This window comes from Vespula vulgaris, chromosome 1 (genome assembly GCF_905475345.1).
Source record: "Vespula vulgaris chromosome 1, iyVesVulg1.1, whole genome shotgun sequence".
Taxonomy (NCBI): Eukaryota; Metazoa; Arthropoda; class Insecta; order Hymenoptera; family Vespidae; genus Vespula; species Vespula vulgaris.
In genome coordinates, this window is record NC_066586.1 from 10382428 (window position 1) to 10406823 (window position 24396).

General features: G+C 38.1%; 1 protein-coding gene across 10 annotated transcripts in view; it reads left to right on the forward strand.

The window, feature by feature from the left end:
* The window catches only part of LOC127068004 (RNA-binding protein Musashi homolog Rbp6), a 594260-nt gene that overhangs the window by 473447 nt on the left and 96417 nt on the right, over nt 1-24396 (forward strand). For all 10 annotated transcript variants that reach the window (XM_051003560.1, XM_051003549.1, XM_051003597.1 and 7 more), the window contains one exon: nt 7332-7380. In XM_051003560.1, coding sequence (XP_050859517.1) covers nt 7332-7380 — 49 coding nt within the window. The remainder of the gene's footprint in view (nt 1-7331; nt 7381-24396) is intronic.

Consider the following 24396-nt stretch of genomic DNA (forward strand, 5'->3'; position numbering starts at 1 on the left):
AGTTCTCTTGACCCAGTTTCGCGAATCCTTTAACATCGGCCTATCGAATAAGGAAAGCCACGAGCGTGCGACCATGAAAGCCTCGCTAGGGGCTGAAAATGCCAGAGGGTTGAGAAAAGGGAACTACGCGTCGTAGTAGTATAAAAGAAGCGCGGTCGGTAAGACAGCAATCTACAATTCGGTCCACTGAGAGCAGTAACGCAACTAGAATCGAACTTGTAATAAGGTACGCCCTTCTTCGCTCGCAAGAGCTCGATTACTCCTTTGGGATAAAGTCTCCCTTCACCACCTTGTGTAACTTTTCCGCTACTGGGGATAAAAGAGAGAATTCTACTAAATTATACGCGATCCCTTTTTTCTTTTCCTTCCAGCCCACTAATACGACGTTTCCTGTTGAGCGTTTTATAATTTACGAGACTAGATAGGGTTCAAACGAATGATCCCAAATTATCGTCTTTCGATATACTCATTTCCATTTTAATTACTGGATGAATATAAGGTAAACTGAATGGAATTTATAACAAATACAAGGGAATTACTACGGTCAATGAATATTTAAGTATTCGTGTTTATACTGATTCGTTTTTAACAGAGTATCCGATAGATATGAAATAGGAAGATGAAGCTGGGGACGTGCCTAGCGGCTTCTCAAGTAGAATCATTTCAATAATGGTTCTTTAACGGAAATATAAAAAGCATGATATAGCGAGCGAGAAGGAAAAGAAAATCGTGAGAAATGGCCTGAAAGAAAGATTAATATCGATTCGACGAGTTAATGCTGGAGAGAAATTCCATTCCGACTTGGGGGACATCAAAGTACACGAAGAGAAAGGAGAACCTCTTTGGGCTCTTTTTTCTAGGAAATTACATAAATCAAAAAAATGCAACGGAGTTTAAAAGTCAGAGTTACTGTGGAAAGAGAAGATATATTTAAAATGAATTACTTTTTCTTTCCCGCTTAAATCATCCTTCTATTTTTATTTGTCAGCGGAAAACTCGATCAATAGTTAGATTACCACTATTTTGAAATTGATTTTGTTCTTTATTCGTGGATATTAATTCGTGTTTTCAAAATGTTTCGTGTTTCAACATCTCATAAGCGTCTCGACCGTATGCAAAAGAAATGTATATTATCGATTTTTTTTCGCATAAGCTAGAAAAGAAATTAATTTCTCAATGTAAAAGAAGACGTTCTATATATGTGGTTTGTGACTTTAATTTAAATTCCAGTAGATACATTATGCGTAGGTGTTAATGCGACAAAAGCATAACGTAAAGAAATAATGAAAGGGTATATATTTCTGTGAAGATACAAGAAAGAAAAAGACGCATTCGTTCCCTAGTGTTGGTCTAGCCTTAGCCTAGCAGAGAGATTCCTCTTCCGTTTTCATTAGAAGTCTCATCTCTTCTTTCTTTTCCTCTTTGTATCTACCTCTCATTCCCTATTATGTTGTGTTATACTTTACTTCTTTTCTTTTCTTTTGTTTTCTACTTTCTTCTTCTTCTAAAACAAAGAACAGAACAAACGCTGACTAGAAGACCGAATTTCTTTATCTTTTTTTTATATGCGATACTCAAAAAACTGAACTATTCAAAGAGACGCGCTAAAAAAGGAGAAATAGAAATAGATATAGAAGAGGAAAGGGGAGAAAAGAAGAAAGATGAAAACGACGAAAATCAAGAACAACTTTGACGATGTGAGACGAAGATCGTAACAATTGGGGATGAGCTATAGTCGTTTCTAGATGTCTCCTCCCTCGTATCTTCCTTCTTCCTTCTCGTATGTTAACGAAATCCTGTGGAAACTAACCGAGCTTTATTTCTACTGCGTTTCTCTTGAGTGTACCTTAAATAGTATTGCGTTAGTCGGTTCTCTCTTTCTTTTCTCTCATACTCCCTCCCTTTCTCTCTCTCTCTCTCTCTCTAGCAAGAAACGGTTAACGATATTCAAACAAGCCTCTTTCGAGAGAGTGAGAAAGAGAAAGCCAAGCTTCAAACTTGGAAGAGAGACAAATTGCCAACATGGGAAGGAATATCTCTGGTGCCAATCTGCGCTTAGCTGTTAGTTGTAACTCTTAACACACAGTTGCTGATCAAGTTATTCATATAAATAAAGCACAGCTGCATACGATAACTTCTCTAATTTTCAAAATCGTAGCATTCATAATTGTTCACTTCTAGAAAAGACAGAGACAGGCTTCTCTCACAGTAAGTAAGAAACGTTTTAAACGAAATGTTATTAAAAACTTCTCCTTAGAAACGGGTAACGAACCGAATTAAACTTGTACATTTCATTCCTTTATACGTGGCTTATAACGTATACATTTACACATTGTCCTCATCGATCAGAATCAAATTAGAAATTAAAGACGTTCTATTTCTTTCTTATATTCTTCTTTTCTTAAGTATCAATCCTAATGTAAGATGATTGATATTTATCAAGTCTGTTAAACAATTAAATAATTTGCATTTAAATAAACAATTAAATAATTTCTCTTTTCTTCTCTTCTCCTTCAGGAAAAGCTGTATAATTCATTCTCTACGAAACTACACTTTTACATTATATCCTTCAACTTAGTAAATTATTTCGATCGACTTCTAATCACATTAGGGAAAAGACCTAGCCAAGCGAGATCGCGATAAGAATAGAAACATTTCGAAATATATGTACGATACGGAAGAAAACGGATATCGAAATGACATGAAAAATTTCACCGATTGTCGCGCATGAAATCGCCATTCGGCGTCCTTGAGCATATTTCTATCCTTTCTTTCTAGCGCGATTCGATCTTGGCAATAACTCCGATCCGTTTTCTCATCCAGCTAGGACTGATACTTTTATCGTCTTCGCGCATGCTGTGCTTTCTCAGGAAAAGAAGAAGAAAGAACGAGGACGAATTCTAGTGGACGTAACGCGGAAGGGTCGACTGCAGAAGAAGGAAAGAGGGTAGAGGTAATCCCTATTGTTTCTTCTGTCCCATAAATCCTACTAGCTGCGGCGTCTTTCTCTCTATCTTCTTTTTCTCTTTCTTTCTCTCTCTCTCTTTCTCTTTCTCTCAATGTGTTTCTATCTCTCTCACATACTCGCACTCCTTCTCTTCAAGTCCAGGCCACGCTTCAGCCTCTGACAACACATCCCCTATCCAACCGTAGCCGTAACCTTCCTCTCTTCCTTCTCTCCACCTACTACTCTTTTCTTCACGAGATTCAGGAAAGCATCGCCTTTCTCGGCAGCACGCTTTCTAAATCTCGGGCCAGCTGTGTTTTACGACACATATGTAGTTCCCGTAAGGACAGGAGCGATCCTCCCGGAGATTTCGAGACAGGCGTTCGTCTTCCTGCAAAAATCATTCCTCGAGATCAACCTCACCTGAGGGTCCTCGCATCCTCTTCCTCGTTCGTTTCGTCTTGAACGATATCCAAGGAAGATATTCTTGTAATGTGACGCCTGTGTGGTGTGCATCGTTTTCAAGCCAACTCACCGGATTTCCTTCCTTTGTCTTTTTATTTTTTTCTTTTATCACTAATGTCGTGAGATTGTAAAACGTCTTTTTAGATGGAGGAAGCAATTTATTTTTTATATTATCCTTTCTATCGCTAAATGCGAGACGAATTATTTTGTTACATCTTCGTAAAGAAAAGATAAATCTTGAGCTGGCGAGTATAAGGCCATTACGTTCAGTTGGGATTCGTTTCGAAACAAAGATCTATAAAAATTGAACTTATAATATGATAGCGAGCACCTCCATTTTATACAGGTGGGCATACGTGAAAATAACTGAAGGACTTGAATAGTTGAATGGTTAGAACAATCGCACAGTGACAAATTTCGTTAAAATTCTAGCCAAAAATAATATTTTTAAATCTGTGAAAAATTGTTAGAATACATTTCCCATAAATTACATAATAAATGATTCTAAAATGATAATAATTCTCCTTTTTAACGTTAAATATTGAATATAAAAATAATTTTAATGAAATATAAAAATGACGATAATTATTTAGATCTAAGTATAATAATGTAAAATATATTCTATTTTATATTTAATAATTTTTTTATATTTATTATACAATATTAATTAATTAATTATTTATAATCTTCTCTTTCTTCTTCTTTTTCTTTTTCTTCTTCTAAAAACTGAATGACATCAATTTTTACTTTTTTGAGATATATGTTTTTCATGTTACATATCTATGGATTTGAGAAAACAAATAAATTATTGAAAATATCTTTTATTATTTTCGTTTTAGACAATTTTATAGAGTAATGCTCTCTGAATTTTTTATTATTTTTGCTGCGATTTTCTTGTATTTTTTCTCCCAACTATCTAATTGGAAGTATTGCGTGTTTCATAATGACCACGGAATAAATTAATATTTTATGTACAGTCATTGGCATATTATAGCACGGATATATTTTTACAAATTTTTCTACAGTTTCTAAGTAATATGTTTTTAAAAAGATTTATTTTTATTCGGTGTATGTTTGAAATTGTCATTAAACTTACGTGGAAACATTTTATTATTTCTTCATCGATTCTTGTAATTTTTGCTGACGTAGCAAAATCGCTGAAAAATCGGCGAGCAGTATTTCCACTTTATTTGTACTGAATCCCGGCTTCGATTTATCTACAAGCAAACCCATTTCAATTCTGAAAAATCTTCTACTTTCTTCTTATTTTCCGCTACCTTTCTCTTATTGTCTTCCCTTCGAATTTGCCACTGGCAGATGATCAAATTATAAGATAGATACAGTAAGCATTCAAAAAATCTTATTCAAAGCAATATTCCAAATCTCAATTTTGATTCATCTTCGATATTTCGTTTCTTGGCCAAATCGATATTATTAAAATCTTTATGTTGCGGAAATTTTTGATACCGCGTTACATAGCTTCCCATAAATCATGCCAAATCTTGATAAGACTGTTTGATAATTCTGCTAAAACATAATTTTTTCTTTATTGTTTGGATCATCTGATATAACTTGCAATGGAACAAGGAATGAAGTAAATATACTTGAATCGAAAATAATGGAATCTTCAAATCTTTATTTATACTTGCTTATTTCTAATGTTCCATCGCAACCCTATTTAACTATTAAATTAAGATTATTTACATTATTAACATTTAGAATACATATTTCCTTTAGAAGTCGAAGTATCTTCAAAATTGTAGGATCTAGCAAAATTTTTGAAGATATTTTTACATATACTTCAGTAATAATGATGTTTTTGAGATAATAGTTCTTTAGCTTCAATTATAGATTTATAATGTAAATACAAGTTATTCTAATGTTACTATAAATGTGTCTTGGCTTTATCTATAATAATATTATATTAATATTTTGTTAATTTTGCTTCTACATATTAAAGATAAAGGTTTTCAAAAATGTTTATTGTATCATTTACTCATAGAAAATTTAATTCTTTCATCTAACCAAAAATGATTTTTATTGCAGAAATTATTATAATTTCTAGCATGCGCGTTCCACTTGTTTTTCCTCTGAAAAGTAAAATTTTGAAAACTGCGTGATTTCCTTTGACAAGTCATCACAGCCAAAAGTACTTTTTACATATCTACACAGATAGTTAAACTTGTCTTTAAAACTGCTTGAGGGACAACTTCTAATATACTATACAAATATTCTGGACTCTTTATTTCTGAATAATGAAGTGCAAGTTGCTTACGAAGTTCCAGGTATTGACTTTATAGTACTTTGCAATATATTATTACTTTATAAAGTAGAAAACAATAAACGCTGAACTGCAGAAATTGCACTATCAAACCGGACAAATTGCACAAACAAACCATACTACCAAGATATTTTATAAAATCATCTTAAAAATAGAAGTAAATATTATAAAGTTTGAGTGACTGTTCTCTTAATTTCGTTTCTATTGATTAAGTCCGTGAAAGTAGTATATTCATATTACAAATGTGCCCAATTTTCTGTATCGTCAACTAAAAATTTCAGCAGAAAGCAAAAAAAAGCAATTTTCGTAGATAGCTGTAAAAACAGAATGAGAATGTCAATGCTTATAAATTCATTTTATTAATAAAAACTGTTAAGGTATCATAATTAAAATTAATATTTTCATAAATATATTCATATATATATTTTCATAAATATATAATAATTTTCATAAATTATTCATTCAAGTTTTTGCGTCCTGAAACCGGTTATTAAAGAAAATTGCTAAAATAGATTTCAAATTTCATAATAATTAATTTATTTAATTGGAAAAAAATTGTAACACATAACTCTTTAATATTTATGAAAATAGAGTATTCAGAGATATTCCAAAATGTATATTAAACAAAATCTTTTTAAGGACTGGTGATAGAGGGAGAAATAGTTCAAAACTCATGAATTTTTAACAACTTTTTTTACGCAGTTTAGTAAGCACAATAAAAGATGCAATATTTATTGAAACCTTTTTAGATATTTCTGACAGAGGGATCAAGTTTTTTTTTTCTTTTTACTATTATTAAAATTAAGGAGAATAAAATCAATTGTGGCATCCAATATAATTCCTCTCTTTTCCTATAGTAAAAAAATGGAATAAATAAGTAATGTAAAAGATAATTCGTAGATAAGCTTGCGGCTTTGGTGATAAAGGCATACGTATGTGCATATCGATGAGTGTTAAGTTTACTTAACGAGTGAGAAAGAGAAACGAAAGAAAAGAATGATGTTTAAGATATAAGCTTGAGTCTAGAATAGTATCATAAAAGATGACGAATAAAGAACTTAGACTTTATTCAACGCGTCATTACATTTTCTTTTAGAATATTAGAAACTGTCTTTCTACGCATATGTACACTACGTGGTTATCAAAATTTCATATACGTTCCGTAAAGTGTTTAAATAACGCTTAGGATTTTTGTGAGTATTTTCACGCGAGTATTCGCATTTATATTGTATGTGTTCCACATCAGTGGCGATGTTTACGATTTTTGCGGCTTCCAAAGAGGGTCGCTCAGATCCCTAATGTGGGGAAGGGTTGCTTTCCTAACGCCAAATCCAAACAGAAGACCCCAACCAATGTCGATCCTCTTAATTTACGATTCGCAGTCTAGACCAAAGTAAGTATCTTATTTCTCTATCACCCTTCATCGAATCCTTCGTACTTCGTGCGATTTCATCGTTGATTTTGAGTTATCATGTCGGTCTAGCGGATGAAAAAAAAAAGAAAGAAATCACTTTCGATCCAATCATTCTTCGACAAAGAATACGATCGCCATATGACGTAACAGATAAATATTATTTTTAAAGCGAACATTTTAAAGTGAGATTCATACTGATCAAAACAATTTCGTTTGAATTTCAGATCGAAGACGCGATGCTGATGTTCGACAAGCAAACCAACAGGCACAGAGGTGAGTGAAATTTTGTTCTTTTTTGTAACAATCAAAATCGATGCGATGCGTGAATACAGAATGAAAATAGAGCGTTCTAGTGACGTTCAAATCACCAATGGAAAATACATACGTATATACCTATATGTACATAGTATACGTTATGCGTAGGTATATATTATATAGAATGTTACGACTTGAGAAAATATGGCGAAAATGCATAGAGAGCCTGCTCTACCTGTTTAGCGAATCAACAATGCCAGCATTTCGCTAGCAAACATCAAGCCGGGTAATTAACGGCCGGGGCTGTAATTACTAATTACGGTAATTCGTGAATGTCAGTGCGCCATCGGTGTAGCCAAAGACAAATAACATTAATTCGACGGGATATTCGATCGTCGTGTTTGTCATGATATGGGTGCAAATGATTCGAAAATTGATAATATATTGGATACCATCTCGCACATTTGATCGGTTAAAATTCGTCGCGAAGTTGGAATGGGTGAAAGCCGCATCACAAGGCTAATCGGAGAAAAAGAAAATTCAATTTCGGTGTAGCTATGTGCCTCGTGGATTGAATATAAAAAGGTCCTATGCGTGATACTAAAATTTACTGCCCACGTTATCAGCTGATGACTTTGCCCCTTGAGAGTCGTAAATTTTAGAAACGTCTTTGGGATCGGGCCAATCATGCTTTCGGCATAGCGAGCATGTTGGTTCGAAAAAAAGCGTTGGTTTGAAGTCTTTCTCTTTTTCTCTTTCTCTTTCTCTTTTCTTTCTCTCTCTATCTTTCTTTTCCTCTATTTCTTTCTCTCTCTCTCTCTCTCTCTCTCTCTCTCTCTCTTTCTCTTTTGCTCTCTTTCTCTCTTTGCCTCTCTTATTCTCATTTTCTATCTCTCTCTTTTATATAAAATGGAATAAACTGTGCATTTTTTAGAATCGAATAGCATATCCAAGAAAAGTGTGATCGTAAAGCGAACACCCACATCGGCTGGTAATGTGAAAGACAGGAGAAAGGAACATTATTAAGTCTTCTCTCTCAGTATAAAAGTGTCGTATAACTGACTGAAAATTGATCGAGGATTCGAAGGATCGAGAGACTGTGATGAATGAAATATCTGGCAACGAGAGTGGAAAATAGGCCAACTTAATTTCCAGTACTCGCTTGCATCCTCCCGATAGGGCGGGAATGAAGGAACCAAGGCGAAGGAGAAGCTGACTGACTCTGTTCTGGATTCATTCACGTCGGAACTTCAATAGAGTCGATAATCGTTGGCGATCAAGGCAGCCGACCCTCCCGATAATCGGGACTCTCTTTATCTTTTTTATCGGTATCCGCTGCACCATCCCACTTGCTCTCTTTCTCACTTTCTCACCCTTCTTCGTCGATTCTCGTCGTCGACAAATGCCTGGCGGCTCTCGGTGATAGATTCTAATATCGCTTATGAAAAATAGGGGCAAATGGGATATGAAAGCTGGCTCCTTTCAATGTGATGGGGATTCGACTTGCCTGGAAAAGGAGGAAGAGGTCGAGTATGATAGAGCGGGGTTAAGGGAAAATCGTGATCTATAAACGGAGTAGGATGGAACGAATAAGAAAGAGGCGGAATAAGGGTGGAGGTTGTGTGGTATGCCGCACATCGTAACGAATGGAGAACGACAAGGAGGATAATACGTGAAGTGCGACGAGACTGAGGTAGGGCGAGAGAAAGAGAGAGAGAGTTAAAGCGAGGATGGAAAAGAGAAGGGTAGTCGGCTATAGTGCTGCTCGCTGAACCAGCTCGAGGGTGTGGGCACGAAAAGGAAAGAGATAGGAGAGAAGAGAGGTAGAAGCTTCTTTCAAACCGGCACGTAATCTCTCTCGCGATGACATCCAATACGAGTTCTATCTAGTGCGAGACGGTGAACCTCAAACCTCAAACTTGAGCTGCTTTCTCTCTCCCTCTCCCTCTTTCTCTCTCTCTTTCATATACACACACATGCACACACTTTTAGATTCCACAATATGGCACTTACCCCTGACCCCTGAGAGGATCGTAGTTTCGGAGTCTTACCGGTTGCATGTAGCGAGAAACTTAAAACGAAGTAAACCGAGAATCGAACGGACGTGCTTTATCATGCTGGTCAGTTATTACATTCATATTGTCATCGAATCGTGGTTACGCTTCCACCTCAGTCCGCTGTTTCTATGCCATTGCTCGGATATCGAGGATAAATCTGGAACGTGCGCCCCATGAACTTTGCAATCTAAATTTCAATTATTCACGAGCTACGCCCGTTCCCCCTTCCATCGAGAAATTCGCTTGCCAATGCGAACAGATCACCGAATAAACGGCGCATTTGCCACAGAGTTTGCATTGTCTCGTTTCGATGACGATAAGCTCGATCTAATCGCGCGTGAAATCTGCGTAAGAAAACAAGAACGTTGACGTATCGATTAAACATTGGCACTCCTAGTAAATTTTGCGTTCTCGTTCTCTCTTTTTCATTCACGGTCACACGATAACGATAACGGGATTAAGTAATATCGAGACGAGATAAAAGTAATTTTCTATGATATGGAAGTATTCGGCTTATCGGCATGGATTTCAACATTTTTTAGGTCGCAGAAACGACTTTATTGAAAAACAAAGAATTTTCTACGATCTTTCGGATCGTAAAGAGACACTTTCTCTCATCTGTGAATAAAAAGCGAATTGATGCTTTTCACGAATGTCCAACCAGATCAGTGACATCAATACCCAACAAGCATCGAAACTTAGATTCCTTCGAACTCGTGGATGCTTTCGATTTGCGAATGGATCTGATACACATTTGGCTGCATATGTGAGATGATGAAAGAGAGGAAGAGAAAGGAAGAGACATCGAATTACAAAGAGATCTCCATCTATCTTTCAGGAACTCTCTTTACGTCCAAATCCCTGAAGGGTCGCCTTCTGTAGCGAATCACGATAGAAGCCCTCGAGGAGTTCTATCAAGGACATTCCGCGAAGCGTTTCTGGACAATTTCGAGTCTTGATGGTTTTCGTAGCGAGCTATGATTTCCACGTGGATAGGCAAGCTGCAATTGCAGCAAAGCGAATCTTCTCCCTTTCCTCCTCTTCTCTTTCCTCTCTCTCTCTCTCTCTCTCTCTCTCTCTATCTATCTCTATCTTTTATACTCTCTATCTCTTATCCTCTTTCTCTGTCTCACATAGAAGAGGTACATAGCTATACGTCGAAGTGCGATTATCCAAGCTTCGCTGGCCAAAGGATTTTCCCTTCGTGAGCTCCGCTCTCTTACTAGCCGAAGTAGGAACCCGTTGCAAGGAGAGTACCTAGAAACGCTTCGTGAATTCGCTTCTCTCTCATATATCCGCGCTCACGAGCGAACGATCTTACGGGTGAACATACACGCTCGATCTCGTGTGCACCTATTTTCACGAGCACTTACGTATGTATATACACAGACAAGAAAGATCGTAGATACATCCGTGCGTTCATGTAGTCATAAATGGTCGTAAAGGAAGGAGCATAGTCAGAGGAGGAACCGTATGTGTTCTTACGTGCTCGTAGATGACGGCATTTCGAGCATCCAAAGCGGTGACCGATCAAAAGAGCTTCTCGTCTATGGAAGAAGCATTCTCGACTAAACGCGTGCTGGCGAAGCAACCTCCAATTTCGATCGTTTATTGCATTGCTTTCTCCCTCAACGATCGCTTTGCTGCTGGATTATCCGTATTTTCCTTTAGTTGACAAGATTAAAAAAAAAATAAAAGAAAGGAAATCAATGAACCACATTTCCTTCCTTGATAGAAACTTAGAGCGTTATCTCCGCTCTGTTTTCCTAAATTCCGACGAATTCTTCTCGCGTCAGTTTGAATCGGCTTGCTGAACTTCACCGAAGTCGACGACGGATGTTGTCCGGAATCCGAGATCATCGAAGGAAGAGAATTTCGGGACAAGTCTCCAGCACGGAAACTTCCTTCCTATTCCAGACGGCAAGGCGACGTCGTCAGTGGATGCGTTATGTTTCACGTAATCCAGGCCGGTCGAGTGTGTAAAGCGGCTGGAGAAATCTGGTTGAAGAGAGAGAGAGAGAGAGAGAGAGAGAGAGAGAGAGAGAGGCTTCCACTCTAACGTCTTTCGCGGAGGCAGATCGAAACTCCATGTTTCAGGGTCGAGCCAACTTGCATGGCGCGCGGTAAACCGTACCATCCAACTTCGGCACGTATGCGGCACGCTCCCATGCCCATTGCTCTCCGCTCGGAATAGTTATCGGACGAGGCAAACTTCCCCAAAACTGGTTCGAAATAGTTTCAGTGCCGCTTCCAGCGGCATTGGCGGCAGTAACGGCAGCTTTGCTGCCTTAGGTTCATCCCTTTCCATACTCAACCCTTACTCACAACCCTATCCACCCATCTACGCATCCTACCGTCAGGCTTAGCGTATCCTACCTTCTGTGCAGTAGAAGTTCGTCCGCCAGTAGCAACTTCGAATCAACCTTTCTACCGGTATGATCAGCGGCCCAGAAAGTCAAGATTGAATTCAGTATAGTTCCGCGTTGACATTTCTCTCTCTCTCTCTCCCTCCCCCCTCTCTCTCTCCCTCTTCCGATTTCTCTATATGCCTCTGTCAATGTTTTACACCTTGACATTTCTGTTGGAGAAACAATTTGCGAATAATTTCAAAGCCAACTTATATTTTTGGTCATTATTAAACAAACGATGTTCTTGCGCAAGACAATTCTTTGTAGCTTAGAAAATCGTTTCATTTTTACGTCATATGAAAGGGTGTTTTCGAAAGGCGCTTTGACACGCCAAAAATATCTTTCTTTATTTCCTAGTCTTAGGTTTTTCGAGCCTATTTAAAAGATAAACGTAAAGGAGATCTCTCGTAAAAATATTGTGGCTCTTTACGAGAGATTCTACGGCGAGAAATTTCTTTCCTCTCCGACGAGCTTCAGTCGAGCGCAAAAATTCTCGAGGTGATATCGTCTTTTCAGAGCCGGGCAACGCAAATAGTACCTACCTACCTGCTCTCTTGCAAGACGTAAGAGGTTTGGAGAAAGCAGCAAACGATAGAGAGGCTGAATTCGCGCGTCTCTGCAACTTTCCGAAACTTATTCCAGAAACTTGTCGATGCACGGCTCAGAAACTTTTCAACGATGGATGCTTCTGGGTCAAAGATGTTACGTAAAGGATCACGGAGCTAGATATACACCGGAGAATCTTGCACGAATTCTTCGGCCTTCTCCTAATACTAGAATCACAAAAATCGATTAATTCGACGAACATTCATTATTTGACTTGTTTTTCTTCTTTTATTGCGAAATTGGCTTTAACGTTTTTGCTGATTGACATCGATCCAAAAATTTAAGTATTTTCGATGACCGATCGAAATTCAAAAAAACCTATTACGAAATAGCGTCGTAGAGCGTTCGATCGAAATCACTCGAGAAGATATTATCAGGATCTTGATCAAAAACGAATTATTTTTGTGCTCATACACGAAAGATAAGCGATAAAATTATTTTTATGGAGGTTAGCCGCATTAGATCCGATCAGGCACCGATATCGTAGATTCCGATATTCGAAAGACTTCCATAAATCTGGATTTGCGAACGAAAATACGAGATCCTTATCGCTCGAACGACGAAGGACTTTACGCGCGACTTCTAGCGTGCATAAAGTAATACCTTAGGTTTTTCCCTCCCAATGGAGAAACGAACCTTAACCGGAAATATAAGGAAAGACGTTCTTTCCATTCCATTATGGGAATTTCAAGATGGAGCATCGATACGCTCCAATTGTCACCTGCATTACGAGCAACCACTGTGCACTATACGCAAGAGAGAAAACTCGCGGTGGAAGAAGAACGACGGATCTTGAAATATTGAAACGCAAACGTCTGTCTCGATACACTTTTTCTTTATTTTCTCCCACCTTCTCCATCTCCCCCTTTTTCTCTTTCTTTTTTCTTCCGTCGATCTTTTACATTTCTTTCTATTCTCTATCCCTGTTCCTTTCTCTCTTCCCTTCTCAATCTTTTTCTCTCGGCTCTTTTCAGATTCTATTCTTAGAAGACTTGCCGTTTCTCAGTTGCAATGTGCGTTTCGCGCGCGATTGAATTGCAGTCGAGCAACTATTTGGACCATCATTTCAAAGATCTTCCTTCTTTCTCGGTGAAATGTGCTTTTGCACGAATTTTCGTCTCTATCGCAAAATCGACAAAAGAAATTCGCGAATACTTTTTGAAGGGAAATAGATCTTGATTTTAAATCTAGTAGTAGGGGAATCATTTTATATACGAATCTAGATCGTGATCCACGAAAGATTATCGTTTATCACGCTCGAACGACCTCGTATATCGTTGAAAGGTATCAAGAAAATAATAGAAAATGATATACGTTCAGTGATTTTTATGAAAGTTTGTTATCTCGGTATAGTACAGATTGTTATCGGTTGGCTTATATAATTTTCTATATCGCATCTTATCATTTTCTACGTAACACACTTGTTGCCTAGGATGCCTCGGAAACGTTCAAACGCATATAGTGTATATACGAACGTTTCTATGTTATGTCTTAGACGGAAAAATCTTCGAAACACCTATCGCAAATCTTCGAGACTACCCTCTCCCAAAACCTCTTTATCCAAGAACAAATAGTCTAACGACAAGAGGACGATATTGGCGACATTCCGAGTCTGTACTTTTCCAAATCCTCTAATACCTCAGAAAGACATCCTTGTAATCCACATTGTATACGCTGGCTAGTCTCTCCACGTCTCTTCTCTTTTCCTTTATACCTACTTCCACATTGCTTTGACCATTTCGCTTGATCGTACGCTCCAGCACAAATATAATCCGGCTTCGTTCTATCGTTTCCTTTTATTTCTATCTATGAACGTATATACGTGCAAGCACACGTAGTAGATCGGGCAACGTGCGGAATGCCCGCAGGATATTTTTCTTGAAAACGAACGAGGCCATGATTTTTCGTCACGTACCAATGTACACACGTATTCGCGAACGAATCTACTTCGTTTCATGAGATAATCTACGATTTCGTAGACGTAAATGCATTTTTATACTTATACTTTATCTATCCGTCATTCCGAATCTCTTCCTCTCTCTCTCTCTCTCTCTCTCTCTCCTTCTTTCTCCTATCCATTTCTCAGGATTTCTACATCGTAGCGATGACGCAAGTTTCTCGCACGATTGAATCGAACCGTCTCGGTTGCAATTTTGTCGATTTTCACCTTAGGGTCTAGACAGCATCATGAAATTTCCGCCTTTATCGGTGCTCTTTCAAAGAAGAAAAAAACGCGAGAAGAGTGGAAGACTAGGAACCGTCGCAAAAGAGATCCGTTGAGAAGAGAAAAGAGTTTTCTCGATTTCTCTCTTGGTAGAGAGGGCAGGGATAATAAGAACGAGGAGAAGGACGAGAGTGGATCGAACCTAGAGCTACATATACACATGTATATATGTAAATTAAGGTGTATGAGTGTGCGCATAGACTTACGGAAGCTTGCGAGCTTCTCCCTTCTTCATCTCTCGTCTTACCTCTCTCTTTTCTTCTCTTCCTCTTCCCCTGTCTCTCTCTCTCTCTCTCTCTCTCTCTCTCTCTCTCACTCTCTTTCTTTTCCTCCATGCGTTCATCTTCAGAACGCTGATTTCATCCAAGCCAACTTGACCCGTTCATCTCACTCCTGCTTCGACGAGCTTAATCTCTCGGCTAGATGTCCTCCTTCGCCTTAACTTTCCTCCTCTTCATTCTCCTCTTCCCTCTCTTTCTCTCCTTCTTCCTCTACCTGCAGAAATTCTAGCAAAGCCAGAGGGGAGAATTTGAAATTCAAACGTAAGTGGTCCTCTCGAGTCGTCGTCGTCGTCTTCGTGGTAGTCCTGCTACCATCATCGTCCGTCGACGACGACGACGATATCCCTCTTTTCCTTCTTCCGCGTCGCATCTCGTCGCCTGAACCCTCGAGGCGCGGTCCTTTCGAATGCATGAGTTCTCTGTGAACTCGGATCTCTCAGATCCCAACCACCACGACAGAACGCGGAGGTGGAACGAAAAGACACGAGAATCATGAAGCAAAAGCTTGGGTTCGTGTGTTCATATATGTATGCAGATATATAGATATAATATCTTCTCTCCTATACCAGACCAGATACTATGCATCCTTGGCAAAATACTCTCCGAAATGGCTTGAATTTAATTTATGTAATAATTTACGAGGACGGTGTGACACGTCGGAAAACACTGCTTGTAATCGTGCGAGTGTACACACGCTGCGTGTGTGTATGCGTGCAGGAACATGGTCGACCCGAAGGAAGGGTGAAATTTGGAGAGCGGGAGGGTTGGACGTTACGAAAACGCTAAACGCTAGCGATGGGAACACGTGGTCGACACAGCTGCCAAGCTTGTCGTTAAATTTGAGTTAGATAACAATAAATATTCATTAATAGACAAAGTAACGTAATGGTGCCGCTGGCGGGAGTTGTCGCGGGTCTAACCATGGTAGACGCAAATGCATACGTGCATATATGAGAGCTTCTATGAACAAGCGAACTATATATAACTAGAATCCCTCTTTCCTCTTTATCCTCTTCATCCTCTTCATCCTCCTTTCGATCGTCGTCACCGTCGGTATCCTAGTTCTGGAGGAGAATGTCCTTGCTATTGTGGCGGCTTACGTTCCTATCGGCTATTCCGGAAACTGTAGGCAGTTGGCGGATCGCGTGTTCCGGCTTAAGCCATCGCAATTACCATTATCGATACCACCGAACGTTCGAAGGGAGACAGAGCTTTCCAGATGTTCGACGTGTCTACTATAGTATATCGGCCATGTGTACGATGTTCTGCATCGCAGGAAAGAGCTCCATTAACAGTGATATAGGTGAATAGAATTATCCACTTGAACTGCGAGTACTTTGTTACGTTGCATCGTAAGCTCCGTTATACGTTCAAGGGTATCCGTTCTTCGGTATCAGGTATCGTCGGCTAATCGTAAATCATACCGATCATAATGGCAAATTAACACATTGAATACCGGACTTTAATTTTATATAATTTTCTTACGACGCTGATATGAAATCATTATAATCGTTTTGTTATGGTATTGTTGATCACACAAGTGACTATTACGGTATTCGACTTGTTAAATTACAGCAATTAGAATGTTAAGTTAGTTTCTGAATATCAAGTCGTGATATTCAATCGATAAAAATGTATTTTGCATGTATATGCATTGTAAGTGAACGTGCTACCAAATAAACAGTGTGCGTAATTGTGCATTTAAAAATGTACCTGTGAATGCATGTAAGTTGTATGTGTAGAGTTGATGACAGAGCTGCGGTTAACTAAGAGAGACTGGGAATATGCAAATATGAATACAAGAGTATTAGATGTAATGGAAATTTACAGCATTTATGATCTTTCCCATAAGATTGCCATTTTTTAGAGAAATCCGAAACAAAACGTTTCAACGAAATAGAATGCACGTTAAAATCGAGAGAATAATTTTGAACCCGAAACAGAAAACAGAACAGAAAGAGTATATAACTAATAAAGAGAATGTCATTTTATAATAATAAATTTTATTGTTAAATAATAGCAGTTCATTGTTCTAATCGAACTGATTCCTATATTTTTATATGTACATATAGGTGTATATATAACTTTTGGTAACTGATAAATTGTATCACGATGCTTTTTATTATATTTTATAATATAACTTGCAGTTGTGATACTCGCAATAATTTTCGTCGCGTTTTATTCATATGTTCGATTTTGAAAAATCACGGTCAGTTTATCCATAAAATAAAATGTTTTGTGTTATCGTAAATGGAAAAAGTTTTGAAATGAAATGATCGAGCTTGGCAATTCGAAGCCACGCATGCTATATAGTCGATGGAATTATATGGTTATCAAGTCCCATTCTCTCCTATCTTTCTGTCTCTCTCTTGCTTTTCTCACGCTCTCATCCGTCATAACTGCGCGAAGGGTTTGTCGGCGAGACTGCGAGACTGCAAATTTTGAATTGCATAGCACTCTTTCTCTCTCTCTCTCTCTCTCTCTCTCTTCCTCCATTTCTCTATTTTCCACAAACTACCAATGATTGTCGTATTTAATCAATCGAATTTTGCATTTCGATGCCTCATTGTCAAACGATCTCTCTCTCTCTCTCTCTCTCTCTCTCTCTCTCTCTCTCTCTTTTTCTCTCACTCACTGTTACAATGCAATCCAATCCATAGATAAATTCGTTTCTGGTTGTATCATTGAAGCTCTGAAGGTGAAGTATTTGACGAGTTCATGCATGCATTCGTGTACTTAGCACTGTCGAAAAAAAGAAAGAGAGAAAGAGAGAGAGGGGGGAGGGGAAGAGAGAGTGGGAGAAAGATGTTGAAGGGAGCGGCATTTTCAACGATGGCCGACGGTGTTATATCGCATCGAGATTGAACGCTCAACTTTTATGTTTACCCTTAACTCCTTGTCCCCTTGGAGCGCAATATCCTCTCTCTACGTCATTTCTCATCCTTCTCCGGCACGTTGAAGCTTCGTAAGCTTTTTTCCAAAGTAATATCTGTCCCATGATCTTTAAGAAAATCAGTTAACCTCTCCTTTTTTCCCTTTCTCATCTTCTTTTTCATTTTTCTTCATTTTCTAAATAAATTATGCATAGTTGATCTTTTTAACGTATTTTCAAACAATAGACCGATCTGTATGTAAAAATCTTGAAACAGCGAGATACAAAGAAAACATTGAAAAAATACAGTCTGTTGAGAAATACATAGCAAGACTTACATTCGTATGCCCGAGAGAAGGTAGACTAAAGGTACTTTTACGATAAACAGATACTTGTCCTTGAGATTTCGTTAGACGTTTGTTACATAGATTTCGTAGAAAAACGTGGCTAAAGACCAATGTTTATTTATGTTTAAATATCTACGTGAATGCTTAGTTTTTTAGAATATGTTCAGTTGAACAACAAACTCAAGAGGTGAATTTATAAATCAAACGATTTATAACGCTTGCTTTAAGCTTATTTATGAAGTATTTATAGTTTAGTCGTAGCATAGTAAGGTTGCTTAGTAGCAAGGACCGTATGTGAAATTATTTAAACAATTTTGAGAATAACGATTCGAATACACTCAATCCGACTAATCAAGAATCATTAATCCTCCTTTTTCGTCTTTTTCACACTTAAACTTTGCCTACGTCTTTTTCTCTTTCCCTTTTCCTAATTTTTTTCGAGCGTTTTTCCGGATAATTAATCGAGAGTATTTAATATTAATAGTTCTATATGTAAACGTCTACATAAGACATTAAAACAGAGTTAGCCTGGTTTCTAAGGTATACTATATTAATAATTGTATATTAGCAATGTATTCCTAGAATGTATTTATTTATGTTAGAATTCGATTATATTTATTAAGAATCGTCTCAAACCCAGTTCGGAGTCGTGCGATTTATTTCGTTGCAAATTTTTGATGCGTGTATCTTAAAGATAACATGTGATTTTGTCCAAGCTATACTACGATGAATACGAAGAGAATCGAATCGAATGATCTTATTTTATAAGCGCAATTGGCAGACTCAACAAATTCAGTTATTGTTAGATTAGCAGCAATGGAGAATAAAAAGTAGAGAAAGAAAGAGAAGAAGAGAGAGAGAGAGAGAGAGAGAGAGAGAGAGAGAGAACGACACGCGAAGGATGACGAGACGAATATCAATAGTCACCTGCACCAAGGGACGATTCCATTATATCTTCGCGTATGGAGTGACCCATTATTCACGTCGTCGGAATAGTCATATATGCGCTGTGTTTGAAATACGAAATGAATGGAGCGGGTCCCGGCGCGAGTTCTGGAGTAGCAATAACTCGGAGATTAAAACAGAATTAAAAAGTGTGCTGAATGCGTATCTGTGTCAAGCATTAGAAAGGTAAGAATAGTGCAACATTCCGTTTGTTGTTGAACTTATCGAAGTAACTTATGACGAATAAAAAATAACAGAAAAAAGAAGAAAATAAATAATTGTAGGATTCTTTTTCTCTTTGACAGTTTTTGATTTTCTGTTTCGCTAGCTTGTTCTTTTACCTTCGATTATTGCTTTATATCCTTTAGATACAAGAAACGTAACAAAAGGAAACATAAGATCGACCGAGTTGCCTGTTATATCACAGTGAAATCGTCCAGTAGATCTCTTCATTATCAACTAATTAGATTTGTGAAATGTCCAATATCCGTAGGATGGAATATTTGCGGATGTGGTAGATATAATATCGTTGCTCAATCTTCTCGAAAGTCTCTCTCTCTCTCTCTCTCTCCTCTGTCCAAAGTGCCATGATTTTCCAGAGATTGTAATTCGAAGAAAAGTTTACGGTACTTTCATTAGTTTACTCGTTGCGTTGTCGTATAACTTATAAGAAACAATAAACTCCGAAAGTTTACGCGTAAATCGTTATGAAAGGGTTAAACGTTTGTAAAGATGTTACGCGTTATAAACGGAAGACTTCTTCCTAAAGATTTTAGTCGTGGTTATCAAAGAAGAAAGGATACGTGGGTCGCATAAAAGCTTACGTGCAATCTTTTTTAAGTCCCAGGAGCAACAACCAGATTTTTGGTGACACCATCAAAATTTATTGGACTTCCTTCCTCTCTGCTATCCTTCCTCTATCTATCTCTCTTCCTCTCTTATTCGCTCTTGCTCTTCTTCTGCACAGACACACACACACACACATTCACACACATACACACACACTATGTGCACACCGAGAAGAGGTTGTTGGCTCGAGCCGCGCGGCTAATGAGGGCAAACACCAGTCTCGCCGGTCTTCTCTCGCCTCTGGAAAACCCTACCTTCCTCCGACGGTGAAACCCACTCGACTCGACGCGAACCAACAGTCGTTTTTGTTCTTGAAAAATACAGTTGTCCCGCTGGCCCGACGAACTCTCGCTAATTGCTACTTTCTTTCTGTCTCTGTCTCTTTCCCTCTCTCTCTCTCTCTCTCTCTCTCTTTCTCTCCCTCCCTCTCTCCCTCCCTTCCTCCCTCCCTTCCTCCCTCTCTCTTTCTCTCTCTCTCTCCCACTCGATAACGTATCATTAACGTCGTCGTTCGTAAACAAAGATAGGATTTGAGGTAATGATGAAAACCGAACGATGTGGTGGGTATCATAACAAAAATGTTTACATTATTGTGTATTATTGTAGTTGAAAGCGCGATATTAAAAGCGCACATGTTTGCGGGATATCTCTCGTTTCTATCTCCGAACAGGTAGACTAAAAGTCACACAAATTCGTCGGGTCTCGTATTTGCTAGAAGGTCGGGTATTGCGAGTGACAGCTGCCTGTTCATTATTCCTGGATTACGCCGCTGTTGGAAGAGATGAACGAGAGAGATGGAAAAGGGATGGGCGAGGAGAAACGGGGAAAGAAGACAGAATGAAGAGAGAGAGAGAGAGAGAAAGGAAAAGAGAAAGAGAGAAAAAGAGTGAGATGATGGCTAGGTCATCCGAACCGTTGGTTATTTCACGGCAAAACATATTGGCTTTCTGTTAACTACGTCAAGAGAATTGACTTTCATTTTCTTAGAATTAACGTATATAATGTTTCATATTAACCTGATTAAAAATTTTTTTAAGTAATAACATGAGCTTTTTTGAGATATACATAAAACGTTTCTCATAAAGTGATAAAATAAATATGATTCAAGGTAACATTCACAAAATGAAACAATGTATTGGGCATCATAATAAAAGAGTTTACATTACTTTTAAAACAAGATGTTATAGTTGTTATTTAGATGACTGAACAAAAAGAAACGAGAGCAAAGTTTTGTAAACATCTAAGTATTTATTATTGAATCTTTAGAACGCGGTTGAAAGCGAATAAAACGAGAAACGATTTAAAGAGGCCGCCGAGGAGAAGAATGAGCGAGATTCAAATTGGTCTCAGTAGTCGGATATTAAATCTACTGAAGAGTAGCTTTTCCTCTAAACTCTCGTTGAGAAGAAAACATGTCGCTTAAGGTCGTGGCAATGCATCCCCGGAGAAACGTCAGTTCTCCCTCTTTCTCCCTTTTTTTTTTCAAGCTCATGTATGCACTTGGTCGTTTTACGGTGACTAGATCGTTTTCTTTTTGCTTCACATTTCGTGGCCCACGCGGATTTAATAAGGCTTGATTATAAGCTTTACAAGAGTCGACCGGCATGGCGACTCGCATTCCGCTTTTCTCTATCCCTGTTTCACTGCATTTTTCCCTTCGTCGGACGAAGGAAAAAGGGAAAGAGGGAAAACTCATGGGAGAACGAAGCCCTTCGCACGATAACACGTACATTCAGTTCGTAAGTACGAACGATATTTACGCTTGACATAAGCTATAGGTACATACACGAACCCACACATACATATTCTTACGTTTACATGCAAGTATGTAAGTAGGTACATTTTTAGCTCGAACGACGACGTCCCTTTGAACTTTATCTTATCTAACAACGATCTAGCAAAAGCCGTCTTCGACTCTGAAAGATCTTATCGGAGCCACTTCGTACCTCGTTTAGTGACAGAAATTCGATTCTGAAGCTGATTCTGCGATATACGTGTTATAAAAGGTAATGTTAAGTATCTAAGTGGAGGGTATAAGGGTATACTTTGTAATTTAAATCAACATGAAATAGCCTCGTTTGACGTGTCTAATCCTCGAATCGCCTTACGGCTGATCGTCGATCACAATAAAGTGCGTAAACTCAAATCGACTATATTTTTCTGTTCACGGAGTATTCAGTCCATTGGCGTATGTACCCGAAATGAAACGCCCTTGTTTGACAAAGACGGATCTTCCTTGGATCAGATTTCCTGGTTTCTCGATCGATAGGCAGCCGACGTTCTACGAGTTGCTTTTCTCTCTCTTCTTCGATACCTACCTACTAGCAACGTTTGTCACGCTCGATAGTAATCGCTTGTAGGATGATAGATCGTGTGATCTTGTCGACTTCGTTTAACGTCTTGGCAACGTATCACGCTCAATTGGCGTGGACTCCAGTAGGAAAAGAAAAGTCCATCATGCGGCTGACGCGAGCCACCTTCAACTTCCTTGGAACAAGATTAAGACCCAGTCTCGATTTATTTCGCGCCTTACTTTCAAAGAACTTTGCTCTTTCGATTTTTCTTCTTCGAGATTCTTCTTTTCGAGATTCTTATTTTCTTTTCCTTTTTTCTTTTCTTTTTTTTTTGGTTCTTGTAATATTTCTTAACTTAAATGGAATATACTTTATATTTTTGAAAAACCTTTTTTTACCCTAGTGCATTCAGAATTCGAAACAAGTGAAACAAGAGAAACTTTAGAATCTGTAAAAGAATACAATCTCGAATTGGAAAAGCATGAATAAAGTAAGAAGAAACATCTTTAAATGAAAAACTTGTTCTTCTAACGAACGGTCCGATTTTCTGTGACCTCGAGTAAAAAAATCCGCAAGTGTCGACATTGTTTGCGAAATCAACTGAACGAAATAAAGAACGTTGCATCGTTGGAAAGTAACATTTTAGTACTTCGAGAAGAACATTCTATCCGGTTATTTATCCGGTAAGAATCGTAAAAGGGAAACGCATAATTCAGGGGTTGAATGAGCGTTACACATTTCGGCTTTACGATCTCTAACGAATATTATACGATTTCTGGTACTACTAAATAAAATCTTTTATTGCTAGGAAAATCACCTCCGTCTTTCTCCTATGACGGGAAATACACAGATACACATATATATATATAAGTACACAGTGACTACTTTTAAGCAAACCGTTGTATATTTCTAAAATGTGATCCGAACTGCACGTACTTTACGAATCGTTGCACTCTTATGCTTAACTTCGAAATGGAAAAACTGATTATGAGCAAGCTTTACGTAGCAGCGATTGGAAGAAACTCATCGTGCGAGATAAGGAAAGAAATGACTGATGTACCGGAAGACTTTCAAAAGGATCTAGAATTTTAAAGCAAACGCATCGCCTGTCCTTATTACGGTTAGAGAGTATAAGGGTTTATTGAATATAAAACATGATATGGCATCGAATATCTTCGACATCAGGAAAATACTTTCGAGATCGTTTACGACAGTGAAGTCACGCGGCGAGAGATGTTTCTTTAGAAATACCATCGTACTGCATAAAAAGAGAAGGTACATTAAACTTACTTATTCGACCCTTTGGTGAACGCAGGAGAGAAAAAGAAAGAGAATGAGAGCTCACACACATGGATTTGCATAATACCGATATAGATATGCCGCAAGGATATAATCCTCACGGTGGTCGCTTTCAAAATATCACGCACCATGTTCTGCGGACTACAATCCCATTTTCGCAATTTGCATATTAAATACAAATTCGGCCCAGTCTGGCCCTGATTCTGTATTTTCTGTTGGTAGTAGTACATGCATTTATATGTATGTGCAGACACGTTAGTGATTCCTTTAGGAAATCCACATGTTCCTTCTCCTGATAGGAGTGTTTACGTGTTGAAATTTAGCAAGAATGTGGATCGAGCACCGAAATAAGGATCACCGAGAGATAGAGAGCATCTCTCTTAAACTCTTACTCTGTCTTTGCACTATCAGCATTCGCGTATGCGCAATCGTGCTTATTAGACAAGAAATCGTTAACGTGTCAGCAGGACTACGGTTTTGTTATCTTCTGTTCCCTAAACTTACATACGATCTCCGACATAACGAGATCACTTCGAATAACGCTTTTTCTTTTATCTTTTGTCCTTCTAGTTCTCCTTTTTTCTTTTTTTCTTTCTCTTCATCTCTCTTTTTCTCTTTCTTTTTTTTCTCAGAAAGCGATTTTAAAAAATAAAAGATCCATTGCACTCGTTGACGCAAAATAACGAGTAACACGATTCCTACATCGTAATCGAGATGGTGCAATAATTTAACGAAATCGTTTCTGATAACTATTCCGATTATTTTTCCAGCTCTAGCGGTTTCCCGATACACGCGTCACTCGACGATAAATCTGTTCGTTAATGCAGCGTCGGCAACGCATTTGTTTCCCCT